At 43.5% G+C, this 25,525-nt stretch overlaps 1 protein-coding gene across 6 annotated transcripts; it reads left to right on the forward strand.

Moving 5' to 3' along the window:
• The first annotated feature begins 1,112 nt into the window (after positions 1–1,112).
• Positions 1,113–24,725, forward strand: LOC110489748 (serine/threonine-protein phosphatase 4 regulatory subunit 1). 6 transcript variants are annotated; one of them, XM_021562614.3, is made up of 19 exons: positions 1,113–1,348; positions 1,493–1,537; positions 3,609–3,693; positions 3,813–3,919; positions 6,210–6,352; positions 7,801–7,947; positions 8,438–8,545; positions 8,853–8,918; positions 9,263–9,421; positions 10,525–10,649; positions 10,792–11,531; positions 15,909–16,069; positions 16,196–16,477; positions 18,462–18,623; positions 19,003–19,103; positions 19,406–19,526; positions 21,902–22,030; positions 22,683–22,824; positions 23,541–24,725. In XM_021562614.3, the coding sequence occupies exons 1-19, from the start codon at positions 1,342–1,344 to the stop codon at positions 23,702–23,704; spliced, it is 2,994 nt and encodes a 997-aa protein (XP_021418289.1). In that variant the 5' UTR covers positions 1,113–1,341; the 3' UTR covers positions 23,705–24,725. The 6 variants fall into 6 exon arrangements, with proteins under 6 accessions (XP_021418289.1, XP_021418288.1, XP_021418293.1 ...); XM_021562613.3 differs by having other exon boundaries at positions 1,165–1,348; positions 3,558–3,693; XM_021562618.3 differs by having other exon boundaries at positions 1,219–1,348; positions 1,493–1,721.
• Positions 24,726–25,525: the final 800 nt, after the last annotated feature.

Raw genomic sequence — 25,525 nt, forward strand, 5'->3', positions numbered from 1 at the left:
ACCAGGCTTTACAAAAAGTAACATTACCAAACGTTTCCAACCAGAAGGTATAACTCCCTTACTCCAAATCATATTAAATAATCCCTGGAGAACATGTATAGCCTCATCAGGTAGATGCTTAAACATTACATAGCACAACTCATCATGACCTGGGGCTGTATATCCACAGCCTATTAAGGCTGAACACATCTCATGTATGGTAAAAACTGCATCCAAAGAAGAGTCAACAGTATCCCTTTTCTTAAACACATTAACATGAGCATTTAAAATCTCACATCTGCATTGCTTATATACTTGAATCCAAAGTAACCCACTATGTACCCTAGCAAATGTCTTCCCCAACAAGTCAGCTTTTTCTTTATCAGTTACGGCCATTTTTATACCCATAACCAAAACTGGAATTAGAGTGGACTTGCTTCTTCCAGTCATCTTCTTCAACATAGACCATACATCCCCCAGTTCAGTACCCCTGCCTATTGTAGAGCAGAACTGTTTCCATGCATTTCTCTTGACAGATTTAATGATCCTACGTACTAAAGCATTCTTCCTTTGGAAATCAAGTAGATTCTTAGGGGTCATATTCCTCTGCAACACTCTAAGCCATATTTCTTTCTCGAATAACCGCAGTGCACTCTTCAGTCCTCCATGGAACCACCTTCTTTTTCTCACCCACTTCACTTTCTGGTACATATAAATTCACAGCACTCAAAATCAGTGAGGTCACAGAGGCAGCACATACAGTACATCAACCGGCCTCTCTAAAGTCAACTCTCCAACAGACTTTAAGCAATGATCACCAAACTTTTCCCAGTCTGCTTTATGAAAGCCCCATCTTCTGAGTGGTACCCTGTCTGGAATAGTAACATCAACGTTCATGGTACACGAAATCGGGAAATGATCACTTCCAACAGTAGATCATGCATTACATTACATTCACACATTGATGCTGGTAAACGGCTTGAGTGAACACTCTTAATTTATCCACCATATTTTGCTATATTTTATATATTTTTTGTTTCACCTTTATTTTACCAGGTAGGCTTGTTGAGAACAAGTTCAAACTACAACTGCGACCTGGCCAAGATAAAGCAAAGCAATTACAGTATCACAAGATAGAACATTATCATTCAGTCACTGAACAGAATTTGAAGCAATTGATTAAACTATTCTTTGGGCGTTGTACTTTACTATCAACGCCTCTAGGTGGAGTGGTGATTTGTTCACGGATTTGATACTATCCGAACCGCTCGTTGTTCAGTTTTTAACGGCGGCTCCTATTTTCTCCCTCTCCAGTTGAAGCCTCGTCTGCCCATACCACTTTAAATGTAGGACCAGGACAAGATGGCGGGTACGTAGCCTTTATTTACATTAGCTTCGGGAAAATGCGTTATTAACACTTTTTTCCCGTCACATATTTTAAAAGTTTCGAGTGAAAGTACAATTAAGCTATCGATTGAGTATCCTTTCATTCCGTTTTTGGTTGTTTTTACAGATATATCTTTGCTCAAAGAGGATTCACAGGAGGAGTTGGACGGATGTAAGTTTTCCCCTCTGTTTTCAGTGTGGAACTCTTACTGCTAGGGGTACTAACTAGCTTGCTACATAATTGCCCTGTCGGCAATGGAGTTCATGGGTGGGTCGTCTGAGTGGGCCTTGGGTATACGTGTTGGACTGTCACCTTTCTTAACAACTTACATATCTATTCTTCGATGTGTAAAGAGGTATATTCACATCATACATTTAAATGCTTGCAAAAGTCGTTTTGGAACAGCTAACGCTATGTCACGCGCACGCTGAAGTTAGGTCATAAACTAACCAGCTAGCTAGCAAGCTAATTGGCTAGTTAGCATCTCTCAAACGGCTAGCTATCTAGCTCAGGTAAAGCAGATTACCAGTATTACATGTTTCGATTCACTGCTTTGTATTCAATTTGATTTTGAACATCTCACACTCTAGGTTCCAAACCTAATCCACCGGGCATCTGTGCACGATAGCTAGCTACCTCAGCAGAGGGAGGTTGTTGATTTATTTTCAAAGACTAGCGTATTTTTATGAAATTCGTTCAGGGCCATTTGACTCTAGTCCCTCAATCTGAACCTCCCCGATGTGGAATGTTAATGATTTTGGATTATTTGGTTTGCTAGCCAAACTAAATTAGTATGAAAACATAACTAGCTATACTGAACAAAAATATAAATGCAACGATTGACTATTTTACTGAGTTACAGTTCATATAAGGAAATCAGTCAATTTAAATAGATCACTAGGCCCTAATCTATGGATTTCACATGACTGGGCAGGGGTGCAACCATGGGAGCCAATCAGAATTAGTTTATCCCCACAAAAGGGCTTTATTGCAGACCGAAATACTCCTGTTTCATTAGCTGTCCAGGTGGCTGGTCTACGAGGATCCCGGAGGGAAAGAAGCCGTATGTGAAGATCCTGGGCTGGCGTGGTTACGTGGTCTGTGATTGTGATGCCGGTTGAACATACTACAAAATTCACCAAAATTACGTTGAATGCGGTTTATATGGTAGATAAATGAACATCACATTTTTTGTCAAAAGTTCTGGTGGACTTTCTTGCAGTCAGAGTGCCAATTTCACGCTCCCTCAATTTGAGACATCTGTTGTATTGTTTTGTGACAACTGGCTTTTTATTGTCCCCAGCACTAGGTGCGCCTGTGTAATGAGCATGCTGTTTAATCAGCTTCTTGATAATGCCACACCCGCGAAATGATCACTAACAGGGATGTAAACAAATTTGTGCAAAACATTTGAGATGAATAAGCGTTTTGTGCGTATGGAACATTTCCGTGATATTTTATTTCAGCTCATAAAACATGGGACCAACGCTACATGTTGCGTTTAATTATTTTTCAATATAGATTGGCAAAAGTGGGAAATTGACGCACCCAGTCGGGCCATATATTATATTTTTGCAATTTTTACCCCTTTTTCTCCCCAATTTTGTGATATCCAATTGGTAGTTGGTCTTGTCCCATTGCTGCTACTCCCGTACGAACTCGGGAAGGTCGCGAGCCATGCGTGCTCCGAAACACAACCACACCAAGCTTTCTTCTTGACACACTGCTCACTTAACCGGGAAGCCAGCCGCACCAATGTGTTGGAGGAAACACCGCACAGCTGGTGACCGAAGTCAGCGTGCATGCCCTGCCAGCAGTGCCATATTGCAGTAACTAGACACTGTTACAGTACAAGCTAGTTGTTTGTGTTGCAAGAGGGTGGATTGCTTTGTTTTAATAGTGCAACATACCCATAAGCTATGTGCATTTTGTCATTTTTAGAGGCATTCATTGTAGGCCTATTTCATGTGTTCTTCTCACCAATTATGTCTTTCACTGTGCCCTTTTTTCTGTTGGACCTTATTCTTTTAACTACTGCTGATATGCTAATAGGTTTAGCATTGTTGCCAAGCTTCTGCCACTACTGCACGTCATGTCATTTTACTCGCTGTTCCTCATCACTGTCACTCACCGGCCTGTCTGGGTGGTGGTGGGTGCCTCTCATGCACAATATTTCCAATGTCTTTAATAGTTGGTGTGGATGACTACAGCTCAGAGTCTGACATCATTATTATACCTTCAGCCTTGGACTTTGTATCGCAAGATGAGATGCTGACTCCTCTTGGAAGATTGGATAAATACGTGGCTAGCGAAAACATTTTTAACAGGTAGCTAGCTATCCAATGGAACATTATTAGAACACACACTTTGAAGACTTTTTACATTTATTCTGGATAATAGTAAAATGGTTCCTTTTTATGCCTGCTTGTTATTGTGTGAATTCCAGACAAATGGTGGCACGAAGTTTGTTGGACACACTTAAAGCTGTAAATGAGGATGAGCGGGACTGTATCACTGTCTTGGAGAGAGTGGGCCGACTGGCCGATGACTCAGGTAAGACCCCATTGCTGAATGACATGTGTCTGTTTCATATTTAACGGCTCACTGAATTGAAAACGCCAAACCTGTGTCTGTCGTGTGTCTGCATGCTCTGGACATGCCCCTATTTCTGTGTCATTAAGTAGCCAGCCTGTTCTCCTTAGCTGGTCACCAGTGCAGAGAGAGGCCTATAAATGTTTGATGGAGCGGTGTATTTAACTGACTGTTTACTGCACCTGGCTGCCATTTCAAACGGGTGAAATGCATTTGGGCCTTACTTTTACAGCCGGTCCCTGTTCAACCCCCCCCCTTGGCCCTAACCCTTCGATGTTTGTAGATCTGTAAGGTGAAGGCATGCTAAGGAATATAGCAGAAGGTGCACCACTGCTTCTACCTATCCAAGTTTCAAATTTTGATGTCATGTGCACAAGTACAGTGAAATGCCTTTTTTGCAAGCTCTAAATCCAACACTAATCAATGTAGTACTAAAAATAACATAAGGTAGAACAAAAATGAGAAAGAAAGTAAGCAATATACAGGATCAGTTCCAATACCATATTTATACTGAACAAAAATATAAACGCAACAATTTAAATTATTTTACTGAGTTACAGTTCATACGAGGAAACCAGTCCAATTGAAATAATTAAATTCAATAGGTCCTAATCTATTAATTTCCCATGACTGGGAATACAGATATGCATCTGCCTCACAATGGGCCTCGGGATCTGGTCACAGTATATCTGTGCATTCAAATCCATAAAATGCAATTGTTGTCAGCAGCTTATGCCTGCCCATACCATAAACCCACCGCCACCATGTGGCACTCTTAACACAACATTAACATCATCTGTGGTTTTCAGTTGTGAGGCCAGTTGGACATACTGCCAAATTCTCTAAAATGACGTTGGAGGCAGCTTATGGTAGAGAAATTGATGTTCCTGCAGTCAGCATGCCAATTTGTACGCTCCCTCAATACTTGAGACATCTGTGGCATTTTTGTGACACAACTGCACATTTTTAGTGGCCTTTCATTGTCCCCAGCACAAGGTGCGTCTGTGTAATGATCATGTGACATATCAAGAAGCTGATTCAACTACATCTGTCAGGTGGATGGATTATTTTGGCAAAGAAGAAATGCTCACTAACAGGGATGTAAACACATTTCTGCATAACATTTGAGAGAAGCTTTTTGTGCGTATGGAACATTTCTGTGATCTTTTATTTCAGCTCATGAAACATGGGACAAATACTTTACGTAGTCTGTGTAGCCATTTTGTTAGCTATTTATCAGTCTTATGGCTTGGGGATAGAAGCTGTTCAGGAGCCTGTTGGAGAGACATTGAAGTGTTAGGGCCATGGGGATGTGGTAGGGTTTAGGAAATGGATTGGGTGTTATTAGCTGGGATAACTCAGTTTTTTTTTGTACGTTCTCTGAATGTAGGATAGTGGACTAGCAGTGTCCTTGCAAGCGCAGGGCATGATAGCGTAATGCAGTAGCCAGTCAATCAAATTTATTTATAAAACCCTTCTTACATCAGCTGATGTCACAGTGCTGTACAGAAACCCAGCCTAAAACCCCAAACAGCAAGCAATGCAGGTGTAGAAGCACTGTGGCTAGGAAAAACTCCCTAGAAAGGCCAGAACCTAGGAAGAAACCTAGAGAGGAAACAGGCTATGAGGGGTGGCCAGTCCTCTTCTGGCTGTGTCGGGTGGAGATTATAACAGAACTTAAGCCCTGCTTAATTGTGCATGCCTACATTAGAACAGCAACCAGTGCCCTCAACCCTGGAGTACACTGACCAGAGGGGACCTTAGTCAGTCAGTCAGTGGACATGTTTTAAAACAACTTCGTCATGAACATCGTTAATAAAATAAAAAGTGTTTCCCCTAGTGTTTCAAAGGTGGGTGTGCTTTTGGGCAAGCCTGGGAAATATTCTACTCTATTTATTAGTGGATTGATGTATTTCATTCAAATGTAGGCCTACCTAAATTCACATCAGAAGTTAAGAAAATGTAACTATTTCTGCAGACAATCTCTCTCTGTCAGGACAAATTATATCCTCCCTATGGACAGAGGGGGATATCATTATATTTGTCCGGAGAGATTGTGTCCCCAAAGTCCTTTTTTAAATGACCAAAGGCTCTGGTTTCATCATCCAGCCAGGGTTCACTCATGGTTGAGCACTTGTGCTGCTGTCTGATGAAACCAGATAATTTTGTTTTTAAAGGGCCTTTGATCTTCAGACTTCATTGGGCCCTTTTCTACTGATTATATATATATTGGATGACCTCTCTCTTTCAGAGCCCACTGTAAGAGCAGAGCTAATGGAGCAAGTTCCTCACATCGCCATTTTCTGTCAAGAGAACAGACCTTCCATTCCGTTTGCCTTCTCTAAATACTTGCTACCGATCGTCGTGAGATACCTGGCTGACCAGAACAACCAGGTAAAGGAGGCGTGTGACAATTCATTACATTATCCCTCTGTGTTGTTTATCATAAACTCAGCAAAAAAAGAAATGTCCCTTTTTCAGGACCCTGTCTTTCAAAGATAATTTGTAAAACATCTTCACAGATCTTCATTATAAAGGGTTTAAACACGGTTTTCCATGCTTGTTCAATGAACCATAAACAATTAATGAACATGTACCCGTGGAACGGTCGTTAAGACACTAACAGCTTACAGACGGTAGGCAATTAAGTTCAGTTATGAAAACTTAGGACACTAAAGAGGCCTTTCTATTGACTCTGGAAAAACACCAAAAGAAAGATGCCCAGGATCCCTGCTCATCTGCATGAACATGCCTTAGGCATGCTGCAAGGAGGCATGAGGACTGCAGATGTAGCCAGGGCAATAAATTGCAATGTCGGTACTGTGAGACGCTTAAGACAGCTCTACAGGGAGACAGGACGGACAGCTGATCGTCCTTGCAGTGGCAGACCACGTGTAACAACACCTGCAAAGGATCGGTACATCAAAACATCACACCAGCAGGACAGGTACAGGATGGCGACAACAACTGTCCGAGTTACACCAGGAAAGCACAATCCCTCCATCAGTGCTCAGACTGTCCGCAATAGCCTGAGAGAGGCTGGACTAAGGGCTTGTAGGCCTGTTGTAAGGCAGGTCCTCACCAGACATCACCGGCAACAAGGTCGCCTATGGGCACAAACCATCCTCCTCCCTCATGTGGTACCTTTCCTGCAGGCTCATCCTGAATGACCCACCAGCCATACTGCTCGTTATGTGCGTGATTTCCTACAAGACAGGAATGTCAGGGTTCTGCCATGGCCAGCGAAGAGCCCGGATCTCAATCCCATTGAGCACCTCTGGGACCTGTTGGATCGGAGGGTGAGGGCTAGAGCCATTCCCCCCCCAGAAATGTCCGGGAACTTGTAGGTTTCTTGGTGGAAGAGTGGGGTAACATCTCACAGCAAGAACTGGCACATCTGGTGCAGTCCATGAGGAGGAGATGCACGGCAGTACTTAATGCAGCTGGTGGCCACACCAGATACTGGCTGTTACTTTTGATTTTGATTCCCCCCCCCCCCCCCCTTTGCTCAGGGACACATTATTCCGTTTGTTGGTCACATGTCTGTGGAACTTGTTCAGTTTATGTCTGATTTTTTAAATCTTATGTTCATACAAATATTTACACGTTAAGTTTTCTGAAAATAAACGCAGTTGACAGTGAGAGGACGTTTCTTTTTTGGCTAAGTTTACCTGTTCAAATTTTCAGATGCCTGTATATGGCCATTGACACATGTTACATGTACCCCTATTTAACTTTTTTGAATGGTGAATTAAGCTGCGAAAAGAAACATTTCATTGCAACTCTAATATTTTACTAATGTTATTAATAACTTCTATATAGTGATTGTGATGTCTCCCTAGGTCAGAAAGACCAGCCAGGCAGCCCTGCTCGTACTGCTGGAGCAGGAGCTGATTGAGAGGGGGGACATTGAGACCCTGGTGTGCCCTGTCCTGGTGGACTTGACCGCCCCGGACAGCAACGACGACGTCAAAACAGAAGCCATGGCCGTGAGTCACGTGACCAAGGAGATGTCTGAAATGGCATCCTATTCCCTATATAGTGCACTACTTAAGTACGTTTTTATGGGTTCTGGTCAAAAGTAGTGCACTACATAGGGAATAGGGTTTTATTTCAGAAGCACGAGTGTGAGGAAATGTAGTATGGAGCAGTTTATTCGTAACATGATGCTCACATGTTTTTATATTACCAAGCAATCAGTGTGCCACTTTAAGATATGCTACTTTAAAACATTAGCATTTTATGTCATGAGGTTGACCCCTTTGTTTTATCTGGCTTGCTATTTACAATAGCTGTGATATACAGGGGTAGGCTGCAGCCAGCATTCAAATTGTTTGTCCTCCTGCAGATAGTGCAAGGCAAGAGTATTTCAAGGCTGTCCGTAGGACACAGGTAGTCTTTTTGTGATGTGGCCAAACTTCCATGCGGTGTGAAGAGGATGCTGACAGACTTGATTTTTTTGTCTGCATATGTGTGTAGATCATCTGTAAGATGGCCCCCATGGTGGGCAAGGACATCACCGAGCGCCTCTTCCTGCCCCGCTTCTGTGAGATGTGTTGCGACTGCAGGATGTTCCACGTACGCAAGGTCAGTAGAGTCTAGGGTTGTGTTCATTCGCCACCAAATGGATGAAAACAAACTGAAACACGAGGGACTACCTGAAATTGTTATGTTACAATTTTTTACGCTTTCTGTTGTGTGCCGTAATGAACACAGCCTTGGATTAGACCACTCCCAGGCAGTGGTTGTCCCACTGTCTATGGGGACTGAACACACTCAGACTTTCTCACATGTAGTATTGGTCTTTTCAGCGATTTTGTTTAATGTATTGTTACATCTGCGTGGGCTTTGAGTCAATGTTTTAGATGTTTGTTTTTTCTGTGTTTTATGGCAGGTTTGTGCAGCAAACTTTGGCGACATTTGCAGTGTTGTCGGAGGAGATGCGACAGAGGAACTCCTGGTACATGTTGACCTCTTTTGGTTTCATTCTCAGCCAACTGACTTGTTAGCCTTGTCACACCAGGGTTTATTCACATGAGTAATCTGACAGTCAGAAGCTACTATTGCTCCTAATGTCGTTCCCAACTGCCACTGTATTGTCAGTATTTTTCTGCACACTGTGTATTGTTCTCTGTTGCAACTGTATTGTGGCATTGATTGTAACGGGTGACACATTGACTCTCTCTCTCTCTCTCTGTGAGACTCCACTTGGCCCTGTGCGACAAGGAAAGGGCATTTCAAGCTCTGACTAACTGAAAAAAAAATGTCTGCCTTCCCTTTCTCTCCCACCTCTTTCCTGTCCAGCTGCCCCGCTTTTTCCAGCTCTGCTCGGACAACGTGTGGGGGGTGAGGAAGGCCTGTGCTGAGTGCTTCATGACCGTTTCCTCGTCCACCTCGCAGGAAGTGCGCAGGACCAAGCTCTCCTCGCTCTTCATCAGCCTCATCAGTGACCCCTCCCGTTGGGTGAGCACTCAACAGAAAGGAGGATTTCTGCCATTTGGCAACCCACAACCTGAGGGGGTATCTTACGAAGCAATCTAGATCTACTCTGGGTTTTCAAAAGCTAACCAGCTTGTTAGCTTGACATTCCAGTTCAGGTTTCATCCGTACGACGACGGTGGATATTGCTCGTCCAGCCTGCCGTTTCACTCTAGCAGGCTTGTAACTGTGCATGCATGTTGCACGTGGCTAGTCGAATACTCAACTCTTCATTGAGACAATGCTGAACATTGATCTATGGGCGAGTCAGTGCCACATTTAAATTTGTGCTGAAATGAAAGTTATATTGCAAATTCATCAGGCGATGGTGTGAAATAGGCTTGTTGAAGTGCTGACTTTGGTGTGCTTATTAATGCACAACCACTTTTCCCTTATTCCTACCGATAAAATGATTGAATTCCTTAAAGGTCTTTCTGTGCGTGAAGTTTAAAAGGTGTTCTGTCATCACTAAATCTGTAATGTGATGTAATTTTTAACATACAAAAAAACCTTTTTGATTTAATGAAATATTTAATCAGTCAGAGGGAGGGAATCTGATTTCATTGGTCCTCAACTCATGGCTCAGTCATTTCATTCAGGTTAAGTGGAGTTAGCCTTCCCCGGAGCATGTTAGTTCTGAAGAATTTGTTGCCATAGAAATTTACCTGACCTAAAAGTCAGCCACTTTCGTATGACCTGTTATCATGTGTTTACCTTGCTAACTCTTCAAACCTGCTTCGTAGGATACCCCTCCATTGGTAAATACTTTTAGCATAGGCCTTAAACATTGACCTGGGGCTAGAATGCCATTGTTAATGCTGCAGGTAAATAACTCTTTAGAGAAAATGTGTTTTACTGCAAGGCCTGGTGGTGGTAGTGATTATTTAACAATAGTTAGCCCAGTTTTCCCACCATTATGGAAAATTGACAGGATGTTTTTTTAATTCTATTTTTTTAAGCACTCTGCCTTCTTATTTGAACTCACAGCTTGGCTACTTCTCTACAATAGTGTCTGCTAAATGAGTGTAAGTAAGTGTCGTACTCATTTGTTCCTGGACCTCTTGTCTCTTACTGTGTGTGTCTCTCAGGTGCGTCAGGCTGCCTTCCAGTCACTGGGCCAGTTCATCTCCACGTTCGCCAGCCCTAACAGTGTGGGCCACTACTTCAGAGAGGGGGAGGTGGGCGAGTGTTACTGTGTCCACCCACAGAACAGGTGCAGCCATTGTTGGCCTTTTTGAGCAGGCATCTAAAAGGGAATTTACATGAATGGCTGGATCCTTTCATTCTGAAGAAAATCCACCAAGATTGAGATTTGAACTGCTTTGTTTGTAACTAACTTCCTTTCTCTCCCCCAGTACTGAGGAGAAACCACGGAACCCGGAGACTACAGACCTCTCCCTAAGGGCTAACACAGAGAATTACTCTCAGAGGCAGGGGGAGGACATGCCTGCATGCACAAATGGCAACCAAGAGGAGGGTTGTCCACAACAGGACTGCGTTTCGACAGGCCACCTGGGGGAGGGGGTGTTGTGCCGGACAGAGGAGGTAGGAGGAGTGGATGTGGCAGAGGAGGGGGGTGGGGAGCAGGCGGCAGACGGTGGACCGTGCTGCGAGGATGCCGACATAGTTCCAGAGTGCCTCTGTGGCGAGAAGAGCAAGAAGGAGCCTTCCTCGCTAACCCCCGACTCCTCCGACACAGTAGGGGCTCGGGAGGAGGAGGAAGCCCCTTCAGGGGAGACTGAGAATGAGCCACAGCCACCTGAGAAGCACACAACCTCTAATGAGAAGGATGACTCGCCAGCAGACATATCTGAGCCTTCATCTTTGTCTGAGCCAGTAGAGGAATCCCCCTCTGTCAGTCCTCAGGACAGTATTCCAGAGCAGGAGCTCTACAACTCCTTCCACTTCTGGAGGATGCCCATTGCTGAGATGGACCTGGACATTGAGCTGCTCCAGCATGGGGAAAGTTGCCAGCAGGAGTCTCCCAGTCCCAGTCACGGCAAGACTAAGGCCTCGGCACCCGTCCTGGACCGGAAACAGCTGGAAGAGTTGATTGAAAACCTGGAGCCTCATATTGATGACCCTGACGTGAAAGGTGAGCTTTGTGTGTGTCTATGAAGCTTTACTTCACTATTAGAGGTTTACACTACAGCTATAAGCTGCTTACTTAAACACCATATAATTTAACTCGAGGTGGTTATTTTGGTCACTGTTGAAATACGTGGGGTTGTGTCCATTCAGAGACAGTGGCTATTAGTGTGTTGTAGGCTGTATGTAATTCCGTTAGGAAGAAGTTGTCATGGAGTGTGAATTCCCTTGGGCAATAAAGTGACAACCTGTATTTTCCAAGCTAACCCCAGCAATGTTTCACAGGTAGTTTTGGGTGATAGAGCTCAGAGGCTAGCGCTATAGGCCAACGCTTTGAGAGGTTGGACCTCGAGTCCATTTAACTGTGTTATCGGTGGAAGGAAACCCTTGATGTCGCTTTGGCATGTGAGGTTAGCACTGAAGTTAGCAGCCGGCTGGCGCCTGGCTATTCTACACAATACAAACGGGAGGATATTTTTGGGCCCGATTTTGAAAGGGACTGAGAGGCAGTAAATCAAAAAAAAATGTGAGAGGTGTGTACCGGTATATCAATGTCATGAATCACACAATGAAACTAAGGGCCTTGTCAGAGGTTACCAAAAGGCACTGGAAAGAAGCTTCAAACTAAAGCTGTTGCTTTATGACAAACGGCTTTTCCTGCAATCCTCTTGTATTTGTGAGCCTACTTTTGCTGCCTGTAGATGCAATCCATCATACTGCATGGAAAGAGAACTCAACTAATAGGCCAGGCCTATACTACAGATCACCACTGTGTGGGAAATACCATTATAGCAGTTCAATTCCAGAGGAGTCTCCTGAGATTTGCCGTTTCTAAAAATGGGGCACACATGACTTTAAATCTCTACATGATCTTGCACTAGTGGCATGTAAAAAATGCATTGGTTTGACGAACAATGCATATTCAACTTGGTTGTGTTAGGGTTGGGCGGGATCCAGATTTTCATACTGTTTCTGTACCATACTGGGGGTGTACGGTATTACCAAATGTGCGCAGAAGGGGCGCTATTTCAACAACAAATAGCTGGAGCACTGAGCTGGATGTAATTTAACACATCTTAGATTTCTTATAGTTCGACTTAATTTATAGTAATAAGCAGTGGCATAGCAAGCGCCTCCACAGCCCCTGCGAGGCGGGATTGCTCCCAACCCCAAAAAACAGGCGCACATACAGTACCAGTCAAAAGTTTGGACACAGCTACTCATTCAAGGGTTAATCTTTTTTACTATTTTCTACATTGTAGAATAGTAGTGAAGACATCAAAACTATGAAATAACACATGAAATCATGTAGTAACCAAAAAAGTGTTCAACGAAAATGTTTTCTTCAAGGAGGCACATTGATGACAGCTTTGCACACTTGGCATTTCCTCATGAGGACCACCACAGGAAAGATCCAGAGTTACCTCTGTTGTGGAGGATAAGTTCATTAGTTACCTGCACCTTGGATTGCAGCCCAAATAAATACTTCAGAGTTCAAGTAACAGACACACCTCAACATTAACTGTTCAGAGGAGACTGTGAATCAAGTTTCATGGTCGAATTGCTGCAAAGAAACCACTACTAAAGGACACCGATAAGAAGAGACTTGCTTGGGCCAAGAAACATGACCAATGGACATCTGTTCTGAGTTCCAAATTTGAGATTTTTGGTTCCAACCACCGTGTCTTTGCGGGTAGGTAAACGCATGTGTGGTTCCCACCGTGAAGCATGGCGGTGGTGTGGTGGTGCTTTACTGGTGCCACTGTCTGTGATTTATTTACTTTGAAGAATCGCAAATATATTGGGATTTTTGGTTTCTACATGATTCCATATTTGTTATTTCATAGTTTTGATGACTTCCCTATTATGCTACAATGTAGAAAATAGTATAAATACAGAACTGTTGAATGGGTAGGTGTACAAACTTTCGACTGGTACTGTATATATCTATACAGTGCCTTCGGAAAGTATTCAGACCCCTTTACTTTCCCCACATTTTGTTACATTACAGCCTTATTCTAAAATGTATTAAATCGTTTTTAATCAATCTAGTAGAGTATGCAGTGATACGTTTAAATAATTTGCCCATAATAAGAGCATCTAAACTAAAGGCTTTAAGGAAGTGGCTGCTGCGTTCATATACAGTCGTGGCCAAAAGTTGAGTGACACAAATATAAATTTTCAGTCTGCTGCCTCAGTTTGTATGATGGTAATTTGCATATACTCCAGAATGTTATGAAGAGTGACCAGATTAATTGCAAAGTCCCTCTTTGCCATGCCAATGAACTGAATCCATCAAAAGCATTTCCACTGCATATCAGCCCTGCCATAAAAGGACCAGTTGACATCATGTCAGTGATTCTCTCGTTAACACAGGTGTGAGTGTTGACAAGGACAAGGCTGGAGATCACTCTGTCATGCTGATTGAGTTTAAATGACAGACTGGAAGCTTCAAAAGGAGGGTGGTGCTTGGAATCATTGTTCTGCCTCTGTCAACCATCGTTATCTGCAAGGAAACGTGTGCCGTCATTGCTTTGCACAAAAAGGGCTTCACATGCAAGGATATTGCTGCCTATAAGATTACAAATAAATCAACCATTTATCGGATCATCAAGAACTTCAAGGAGAGCGGTTCAATTGTTGTGATGAAGGCTTCAGGGCGCCCAAAAAAGCCCAGCAAGCGCCAGGACCGTCTTCTAAAGTTGATTCAGCTGTGGGATCGGGGCACCACCAGTACAGAGCTTGCTCAGGAATGGCAGCAGGCAGGTGTGAGTGCATCTGCACGCACAGTGAGGCAAAGACTTTTGGAGGATGGCCTGGTATCAAGAAGGGCAGCAAAGAAGCCACTTCTCTCCAGGAAAATCATTGGGGACAGACTGATATTCTGCAAAATGTACAGGGATTGGACTGCTGAGGATGCAGGTAAAGTCATTTTCTCTGATTGTTTGGGGTTGATTGTTTGGGGTATCCAGAAAAAAGCTTGTCCGGAGAAGACCAGGTGAGAGCTACCATCAGTCCTGTGTCATGCCAACTGTAAAGCATCCCTCAGCCAAAGCCAAAGCCCACTCAGCCAAGGGAGTGGGCTCACTCACAATTTTGCCTAAGAACACAGCCATGAATAAAGAATGGTACCAACACATCCTCCGAGAGCAACTTCTCCCAACCATCCAGGAACAGTTTGGTGCCGTACAATGCCTTTTCCAGCACCTTGCCATAAGGCAAAAAAGATAACAAGTGGCTTGGGGAACAAAACATCAATATTTTGGCTCCATGGCCAGGAAACTCCTCAGACCTTAATCCCGTTGAGAACTTGTGGTCAATCCACAAGAGGCGAGTGGACAAACAAAAACCCACACATTCTGACAAACTCCAAGCATTGATTATGCAAGAATGGGCTGCCTTCGGTCAGGATGTGGCCCAGAAGTTAATTGACAGCATGCCAGGGCGGATTGCAGAGGTCTTGAAAAAAAAAGGGTCAACACTGCAAATATTGACTCTTTGCATCAACTTCATGTAATTGTCAAAAGCCTTTGACACCTATTGAATGCTTGAAATTATACTTCAGTATTCCATAGTAACGTCTGACAAAAATATCTAAAGACACTGAAGCAGCAAACTGTGACACAAATATTAATTTCCATTCTCAACTTTTGGCCACAACTGTAGATGTCACCATAGTCTAGCACCGACGGTGACTGAATAATCTGCTTTCTACTACAAACTTTGATCATTTGAATCAGCTGTGTAGTGTTAACTAAAACGTGCACCGCTTGGGGTCCCGAGGACAGAGTTAGGAAACCCTGCTATAGGAGAAGCCCATTTTGATTCTCAGCTTATTAACTAACTCATCAATATGCATTTTAAAAGACAGCTTTTCATCTGTCCAGATGCCCAAATATTTGTAAGCAGGCACACGATCAATACTGATGCCCTCCAAAGTACGTATGCTTAAATCGGCAGTTATTTTTGTTTATGCGCTCTAGAGAACATGCATTTAGTTTACCTGCATTTACCTCACTTCAGGTCAGTGTTTCTAATACAATATAGGCATAATGTATTTCGGATAGAGCCGGGCCAACCGTGGGGGAAATGGCATACACAACAGCATCATCGGCATGATGGTTACAAGTTTGTACAGACAAGTCGATATTGTTAATGTAAGAAGTACAGGACCCAGAATCGACCCATTTGGTACACCTTTCATAATATCTAGGAATACTGGATACACAATAAAGCTGAGCTATCTGACGCACAGATGAAGGCCTACTGTTGTCTAATGAAGGATGTGTAAATACGGCACAGAACGCCTGTTTGACTGACACACACACAGGCCTCAAAGTTTATACACTCTCATCCATGTCTCCCTTTCCTTCCCTCCCTGCAGCACAAGTGGAAGTCCTGACGGCTGCTCTGAGAGCCACCACCATGGACTCTCACCTAGAGGATGCCTTTCTGGAGCCCCGGGACAGCAAGGGGGGACACCACCACGACAACCCCTTTGGAGTGCACCAAATGCCCCTCATAGGAGACCACTCAGACATGGAGGTGAGGGGGAATGGGTGGTGGAGACCTACCTTTTTGGGGTGGGGGGGGTGATGTCACGCCTTTTAGAGAAAAGGGTACAGGGTTGTCATGTTTGACCGTGGTTCATCTTGGTGTGTATCTGTGTAGAGCCGAACCTCGACCCTGCAGATAAGCCACGGTGATGACTCTGAGTTGAGCGACAGCAGCTTCAGTCCAGAGGATGAGAAGAAATCCAAGCATCAGGACGTGATCCCCCAGGCCCTGCTGGACCAGTACCTGTCCATGACAGACCCTTCCAGAGCCCAGACGGTGGACATGGAGATCGCCAAGCATTGTGCCTACAGCCTGCCCGGTGTGGCCATGACCCTGGGCAGACAGAACTGGCACTGCCTCCGGGATACCTACGAGACCCTGGCCTCCGACATGCAGGTAGGTCTACACTCTTTCTTTCTACGTCTCCCGTACACACGCCCTCTGTCAATTCCACTGTACACGTTTTAAAGTGGAAGTGTTTTTCTTGTCAAATGTTTGAACTAAGGCGGTGAACACATTCAGTAGAACGCAACATTATGGGACTTTTTTACATAGAAATGTACATAGATTGTGTAGAACCTCGCTCACTTGTAGATTTGGTTCTATTCAGATCAGCTCTAATGGCAACGTTTCTACATTATCTGAACTAACCCCTGGTGTGGTTAGCATGTAGCGGTGTAATCCCCTGTGCTCTCTGTCACTGGTCTATTTCCAGTGACAGAGACAGGACCTAGACAGGAGCATGGGCAGGTTTACTTATTTCTGCTGCTCCTCCAGCACCTTTTTTTAAATTCGTGTTTCTCCAAAGCCCCATGTGTGGATCTTATTTTAGCTTGTTGGGTTCCCAACTGCAGTTCTCAAAAACAAGCTCCTGTCCCTTCACCATTCAGTCATCAACCCCAGATTTTGCATGCCTGCAAAGGACCACCTTTTTCCTCAGGTGCTGTAGCCCAAAGGGCTTGACTCCCCCACCCATGTGAGGCCTGTCTATGCGTCTGCTGCTGTCTCCACCTGGCCGCTCCCTGTGTTCCACACACACTCCTACCAGGGTTTCCGTTAGGAAAATGTAGAGCTGGACATTTGACCTGCAGCATTTTAGTCTACTGGTCATTTTGAGAAATTTACCGGACCCATATGCATTGGGTGCGTAACCCGTTTAGGGCGTCCACCCACAGTGTTTAGACTGACAGAAATCAGATTTAGATTATGGTCATTCATATTAACAGAACATGTCAAGGATGCAACGATGTCCAGTCCTTACCTAATTCTGATGCACACTTTGAAGACACTAGAATAACTGTCCACATTTACTTTTCCTCAGCCAACAAGATGAGTAATGAACAACAAAATCACTAGGCTATGTCAATCTACTATCCCCCACAGTAGAAAAGTTGACCTATTCCATTGGTCAGCTTGTTGAGAACGAAATGGCCTATTCCTAACAGACTTTGGGACAGTTGTGGGATGATAGATCCCAAATTCATACAACCAGTAGCCTAGGCTACATTTAAAAAAACAATTAGTCTGCAGTAGATCAGAACCTTTATCTTATTGTTGATAAACTGTTATTTATTCACATTATAAGCGCACAAGGCGGTAAGCTATGCTCAAATGTTCGTTCCGTAATGCAATTAGCGGGACTCTTCAAAAGAGCTGCAGTTTCATGTGACCGATGAAAATATCTATTAGAAATGTAGAGAGAAAGGAGTACCTAATATGCAACAGCTACATGGGTTGCTAATGCGACTAGGATTGTGCCTTTGGCTACAGGACAATGAAAGTTTTTTTTTAAATAACATTTCCTACACAAATATGGTCTGATTTTGGCAAGGCTACTTTGAAGCAAGGTAAGACATGCCTCGTATGTAGTAAAACCGTTCAGGTTTAAAACAATTAAGTATATGTTTTCAAAATGCATACTGCCTTTCACTCATTGCAAAGTGGTGTGTTGGTGTGTGATGAAGCCTGTTTTCTGTTGCCTTTGCATTTGCTGTTTGAGATGCTGTAGCAGCAGCTCTCGCGCTGACAGATTTTCTGCTCAAAGGGTCTCTGTATTCTGTACGTGTGTGATGATAAAATAAGATGCGTAAGGAATATTCTGTACATGTGCCAATTTAATCTCACTAAATTATGCAAATGAGCCTATAGGCAGATTTTTAAAAATTGCATGACCAGTCAATGTATTTCCATCGATGAATAGCCAAAAGCATTGTTTCGCAGTGGATTTTTTTTTTGTTCTTCTCCCGGACAATTGGCCTGGTCAATTTGATCAGCTTTTCGAAAAAAGAATTACCGGCTAACGGAATCCCTGACTCATACACACCCTTTAACACATCTGGGCCTGCCTGGCCTCTAATATCTGTCCCTCTCCCTCCCCCAGTGGAAGGTGCGTCGGACGCTGGCCTTCTCCATCCACGAGCTGGCCCTGATCCTGGGGGACCAGCTGACAGCAGCTGACCTGGTGCCCATCTTCAACAGCTTCCTCAAGGACCTGGACGAGGTGCGGGTAGGGGTCCTCAAACACCTCTACGACTTCCTCAAGGTCAGTCAGCAGATCAGTGTAAAGAATGAATATTGCTCTAGAGTACCATGTCTTCTTAGATCTCTGTATTATTAGAATGGATAGCTAGCCTGTCATTGCCCAGTGGTTGGCCCATTCACATCCCTGCTTTCTGTTGATTTATCAATTGGTTGACTGCAGCTGAAATGTTTCTACTGTTCCAAATGGCTCATATTTCCAATAGTGCTGCTGTGTGTGATGGTATCTAGGGACACCTGCAGTATCTTCTGTTATGCAGTGTAGAGTTCACTGTTCTGCTGTGTGGTCAAAGAGCTTCTTTCACCCCACCCCCCTTTCATCCTCTATCGCTCATTCCTTCCCTTGTTCTCTGTCAGCACTCACCCTGTCCCTCTCCCTCTAGCTGCTGCACCAGGAGACGCGGCGTAAATACCTGTACCAGCTCCAGGAGTTCCTGGTTACAGACAACAGCCGAAACTGGCGCTTCCGATCAGAGCTGGCTGAGTAGGTTATCCGTCTGTTACCACACTTTATTAATCCACTGATTTTCCCTGTGAACTTAGTTGTCACACATACCTTTACCACCCAGACAAATGGTGGTAGCCCTAGGTATTGTTTGCGCTCTCAGACCTACAGTAAATATGAGGAGCGTCAGTTGTGCCAATGCCTTCCTTTACTGTGTGTAGGTGAGAGTTAAACATAGATATAGCCTTTTGAAAGATTGACTCTTGGTGACATTTGGTTCTCTGGGTAATCTCTCTTTTTGAAAGCTGACCAGTGAGTGACCTTCCCCTCTGTGTTCTCAGACAGCTGGTGCTGCTACTGGAGTTGTACAGTGGTCAGGATGTGTATGACTACCTTCGTCCCCTGTCCTTCAGCCTGTGTACGGACCGAGTGTCCTCTGTACGCTGGACCTCCTACAAACTGGTACGTCACCCAGACAGCTCCCTCCAAAATGGGCTCCGCCCTGTTTTTCAGACTTTCTGTGAAGAAAAAAAATCTGGTCTCTCTTTTTTTGTCTTGTATCATATAATTGAAATGGACTTGTAGCTTTTCATGTTGGGCCATTTATATTTCAAATAAATATTTTCCCCTTACCACTTCCACACATGAACATCTCATGTTTTGGTCAATTTTTATACACTGAACAAAAATCAAATGCAACGAAGTGTTGGTCCCATGTTTCATAAGATTCCAGAATTCTATATATGTACAAATAAGTTTGTGTACAAATAAGTTTACTTGTTTGTGAGCATTTCTCCTTTGCCAAGATAATCCTTACAGGTGTGGCATATCAAGAAGCTGATTTAACAGCATGATCATTACACAGGTGCACCATATGCTGTGGACAGTAAAAGGCTTCTCTAAAATGTGCAGTTTTGTCACACAACTGATTGTCACAGATGTCTCAAGTTTTGAGGGAGTTTGCAATTGGCATGCTGGCTGCAGAAATGTCAACCAGAGCTGTTGCCAGAGAATTGGATGTTCATTTAAGTCTGAGATGAATCCCTTTTGTGGGGGATGAACTCATTCTGATTGGCTGGGCCTGGCTCCCCAGTGGGTGGGCCTATGCACTTACAGGCCCAGCCATGGCTGCGCCCCATAGCTTAGGATCAAATTAGTTTCATTTGACTGATTTCCTTAGTTTATGTAACTCAGCAAAATCTTAAATTGTTGCGTTTTTATATTTTTGGTGTGTTTAAAAAAATATATATATTGACTAATACTAGTCAAAGTTTGGACACCTGGTTCGGGTTTTTCTTCATTTTTACTGTTTTCTACATTAGTATAATAGTGAAGACATCAACTATCAAATAACACATGGAATCATGTAGTAACTTAAACAAATCAAAATATATTTTTATATTTGAGATTCATCAAAGTTGCCACCCTTTGCCTTAATGACAGCTTTGAACAATTTTGGCATTCTCTCAACCAGTTTCACCTGGAATGCTTTTCCAACAGTCTTGAAGGAGTTCTCACATATGCTGAGCACACAGGCTTCTTTTCCTTCACTCTGCAGTCCAAATCATCTCAAACCTTCTGTTGGGTTGAGGTCAGGTAATTATGGAGGCCAGGTCATCTGATGCAGCACTCCATCACTCTCCTTGGTCAAATAGCCCTTATACAGCCTGGAGGTGATCATTGTCCTGTTGAAAAACAATGATAGTCCCACTAAGCACAAACCAGATAGGATGGCGTACCGCTGCAGAATGCTGTGGTAGCCATACTGGTTAAGTGGGCCTTGAATTCTAAATAGATCACAGACAGTGTCACCAGCAAAGCACCTCCACCATCACACCTACTCATCAGGCCAAAGGACAGATTCCCACCAGTCTGATGTCCATTGCTTGTGTTTCTTGGCCCAAGCAAGTCCTGTTCTTATTGGTGTCCTTTGGTAGTAGTTTCTTTGTAGCAATTTGTCCATGAAGGCCTGATAGTCTCCTCTGAACAGTTGATTTTGAGATGTGCATTTTACTTGAACTCTGTAGCATTTATTTCTGCTGCAATCTGAGGCTGGTAACTAATGAACTTATCCTCTGCAGTATATGTAACTCTGGGTCTTCCTTTCCTGTGGTGGTCCTCACGAGGGCCAGTTTCATCATAGTGCTTGATGCTTTTTGTGACTGCACTTGAAGAAACTTTCAAAGTTCTTAATCTTCCAGATTGACTGACCTTCATGTCTTAAAGTAATGGACTGTTGTTTCTCTTTGCTTATTTGAGCTGTTCTTGCCACAGTATGGACTTGGTCTTTTACCAAATAGGGCTATTTTCTGTATACCGTCACAATACAATTGATTGACTCAAACGCATTAAGAAGGAAAGAAATTCCACAAATTTGCTTTTAACAAGGCACACCTGTTAATTTAAATGTATTCCAGGTGACTACCTCATAAAGCTGGTTGAGAGAATGCCATGAGTGTGCTAGGCTGTCATCAAGGCAAATGGTGGCTACTTTGAAGAATATAAAATATATTTTGATTTAACACTTATTTGGGGAGGGGGGGTTACTACATGATTCCATTTGATAGTTTTGATGTATTCACTATTATTCTACAATGTAGAAAATAGTGAATATAAAACACTTGAACGAGTGTCAACCTTTGACTGGGTATGTGTGTGTGTGTGTGTGTGTGTGCGCATGCATCACACATTTTAGTAATTCTGCAGACGCTCCTATCCAGAGCGACTCAGTGCACTCATCTTAAGATGGCTAGGTGGGACAACTACATGTCGTAGTAAATTACATTTTTCCTCAAGTAGCTATCAACAATGTCTGTATTCCTTTTGTGCATTGTCAGGTGAGTGAGATCATCAGGAAGGTGGCGTCGTGCCAGGTGCTGCTGGCAGACTTCCTGAGTGAGCTGGTGGACAAGTTCTGCCACTCCCATAAGTGGTCGGGACGACAGGCCTTCACCTTCGTCTGTCAGGTGAGGACATCTTCTCTTCATGTTCGTTATTATTCTCGTCATCTCCTGACCTATCAAACACAATCATCCAGTAACCACAAAACATGACTTTCTACCTTCGCTCAACCCTAGGGTGATTTTGTAAAATATCCTAAAAAATACAATCAAATATGTTCGCCTGTATTTATTTCTCATAAAGTAAGAACATGACACTCAGGTAAAACATTGCTGACATCTGGTCGTTGCTGGGATATCTGCCAAGATTTAATGACGTTTTTTTATTAAGGTCAGTTTTATTGACGGGCCTTTTAGTTTCCATTCTACAATATTATACCGTGAGTGGAGTGGCGCTGGTAGTGAAGAGGACACAGTTTTTCAATGGCCCACTTGACAGTGTACCAAGCACTTTATTTGATTAAATGAATGGCCCCATTCTCCGTCCCACAATGTCTCTTGTGTGGGAGGACAAAGAGATCATGATGCCTCTGAGTGTGTGCGACCGAGAGGTCAAGTGTGTGTGTGTGTGTGTGCACACTTCCTTTTGTTCGGTCTCATTCATGCTCACACATGGTCACATGCTCCCTCTATGTCTCAAACACACTTACCTTCTGCCACTCTCTTGCTCTCAACAAACACACTCTGACCGTCCTCCTTCTCTTTTTGCCTCTGTCAGCTGGTAATTGAGGATGACTGTGTGTCGTTGGAGCAGTTCTCGGAGCACTTGCTGGCCCCTCTGTTACAGCTGGCCTCTGACCCCGTGGCCAACGTCAGGGTGCTGCTGGCCAAGACCATCCGCCAGAGCCTGATGGAGAGAGGTACATGCAACACTGGCATGTTGAGCTTACCAATTCCATAGTTAGTACAAGGACAACAAGCAACTATGACTTAATTTGTTGTGTATTAAACACGAATATATATTTTACACGTCACTCAGTAAGGCCATTCTACTGCCAATGTTTGACTATGGAGGTTGCATTGCTGTTTGCTTGATTTTATACACCTGTCAGCAACCGGTGTGGCTGAACTAGCCGAATCCACTAATTTGAAGGGATGTCCACATACCTTTGTGTATATAGTGGGATAAAATAGACTGACTAAAACCACCCTATGTAATAGCACAGCTAAAAAGTTGTCTTAAGGTCTTTCTTATAAACGTCTATAGTTTGAGGCCCTCAAAGCATAGTATTAGCTAAAGCTAAAATAAACATACGATAAAGCTAAAGATGATGAAATGCTATTTAGCAGACACTTTTATCCAAAGCAACGTAGTCATGCGTGTATAGATTTTACGTATGGGTGGTCCCGGGAATTTAAACCACTACCCTGGAACCACTCAACTCAGATTTGATTGATTGCTGTAACGCAGGAATAATATTTTATTTTTAAAGCCACTTTATTAATCCCCAATGAGGAAACACGGCAAAGACTGCATCAATCTGTAGTGTTACAACATATGTTAATGTTCTCCCAGATTTCGGCAGCTGAACCAATATCACACCTGTCCTCCATGTTTCTCTGTTCTCCCATGCAGAGTACTTCCTGCATTCTGCCAACTCCCACCAGGAGGCGCTGGAGCAGACCCTGGTGGCTCTGCAGATGGACCTGGACAAGGACGTCAAGTACTTTGCCAGCGTTCATCCTGGGAGTACACGCATCAGCGAGGACGCCATGAGCACCACCTCCTCGACCTACTGAGCCCAGAGCACTCCCACCCATCTCTCTAAACACACACTCCATCTGCTCTACTGAACTCAAGCCAGGTAGGGGCTGAGGGCCCTCTTCTACGGGCACTTAGACTTCCATACATACAACCACAAGCAAAGGACCTGCGCAACAACACAAGTTGCCCAATGCAGTACAGCACAACTCGACTCACTACAACCTATTTTTTTTTTTTTTTTTTTGTGGTTTGATTATATATTTTTTGCCACAGAAGCCTTAAGTGTCTTCCTTAAACGTGAAAATACTTGAATGTCCAGATGGATTTGGTGAAAAACACAATGCATGGAAAGAAACGCACAGGAAACGGAGCTATAAGGACCATTTCTCCCCCCCGGCTCCTCTCGTTCTCTCACGATAGAATCCTCCCGACTTAGTGGAAAAGCCAGTATCTCACAAGCTTTATGGAAGCACATAGCAGGATGACTCTATCCAACTCAAAATGTTTAAACAATGTTTCTGTAATTGCTTTCCTCCTTTTTGATACTGTATCCTGCATATCAACAAAAAACATCTGTACTATCACAGCCTGGCAGTGGGGGAGCTGTCGGTGGGAAATGCACAGTTTGGAATACAGGGCTCCTGCCTCCATTGTTTTAACTCTAGTGCAGCACATTGTTGTACCCATAGACAGAGGTCCACCCCCTGGCATGCAGGGGGGGTCCTGTTGTCAATGAAAAATAACTATTGTATTTTTTATTAATATTATGGCTGTCTGTTTTGCGGTGTTTAAGCAAGCAGAGATCCAATTGTAAAAGGTCAGCACACACTCACTTGAAACGGGGTATTTTAACCTGAGAATAAAATACTGCGACCCCCCCCCCCCCCACCCCTTCCGTTCTCCTTTTTGCTTTGTCCCTCCCTTCTCTCCCTTATACCCTACCTGTACATATCTCTAGTAACCTTTTTCCATTTTGATCATGAATAGAATTGTGATACAATTTTGTTCTGTTTTACCTTTCTCAACATGAAATGAAATAAAAAGCAGGCACTAAAACTTGTAGATGTATTTGGTTTGTGTGTAGAGGGATGGGGACTGAGGCTCGAACAGATTTCTCATGACTTAAAGGGGAATTTCACTCAAACTATATTTTAGTATGTGTTTCATTAGTCCACTGATACAGTCCCAAAATGACTGCTGACATGCAAAACAAGATATTGGGACATTTTAAGAAATTCTCATGGTGATGTGGCTGGAGACACTTCTTAAAAGAACCAATATCTTGACAACTTGACTGCTGACATGCAAAACATTTGAGTAATATTACTTTTTAAGGCTAAAAAGGATTTTTGTGCACAACCGGTACCATGCCTTGGCTGGGATTCAATCAGATCGTGGATTATAGGCATTGCGGTTTTTAAAGGCAATGTTCGTGGAGATCCCATTTACGGTAAATGCTGCATATGTCGGCTCAATCGGAAATTGCCTTAAAGCTACAATGCCTATAACCCGCAATTGGATTGAATCCCGACACTTGTCAAACGATGGTTACAGAAGTAGGGTCTCAATTCCAATCTGTATTGTGGAGTTGCATGTTATAAAGTAGTACATTTTGAAATTAAGGGCATTTCAGATTGAGCTGACCATATCATATGCAGTCGCTGCAGGAACGTTGCCTTTTAAATTTATATTGTGCTCTAGAGTGGATATTCAGCACTACAGATTGAATTGAGCCCTGGCTCTTTATTTTAAAGCATCAATCATTTACACCTGTCTAAAAATGTGGACACATTCTGAATGTGGAGAAGATCAGGACAAAGGACTCATGTTAGAAACAGGCCTTTAACACAACCCAC

This window comes from Oncorhynchus mykiss, chromosome 15, assembly GCF_057628025.1.
Source record: "Oncorhynchus mykiss isolate SJ-2025 chromosome 15, ASM5762802v1, whole genome shotgun sequence".
Taxonomy (NCBI): Eukaryota; Metazoa; Chordata; class Actinopteri; order Salmoniformes; family Salmonidae; genus Oncorhynchus; species Oncorhynchus mykiss.

What these genes read in the sequence shown, in the direction of transcription:
- LOC110489748 (XM_021562613.3), top strand. An exon ending in AGCGAAAACATTTTTAACAG is followed by an intron (nt 3,694 to 3,812) that starts GTAGCTAGCTAT and finishes TGTGAATTCCAG; the next exon opens with ACAAATGGTGGCACGAAGTT. An exon ending in TGGCTGACCAGAACAACCAG is followed by an intron (nt 6,353 to 7,800) that starts GTAAAGGAGGCG and finishes ATGTCTCCCTAG; the next exon opens with GTCAGAAAGACCAGCCAGGC.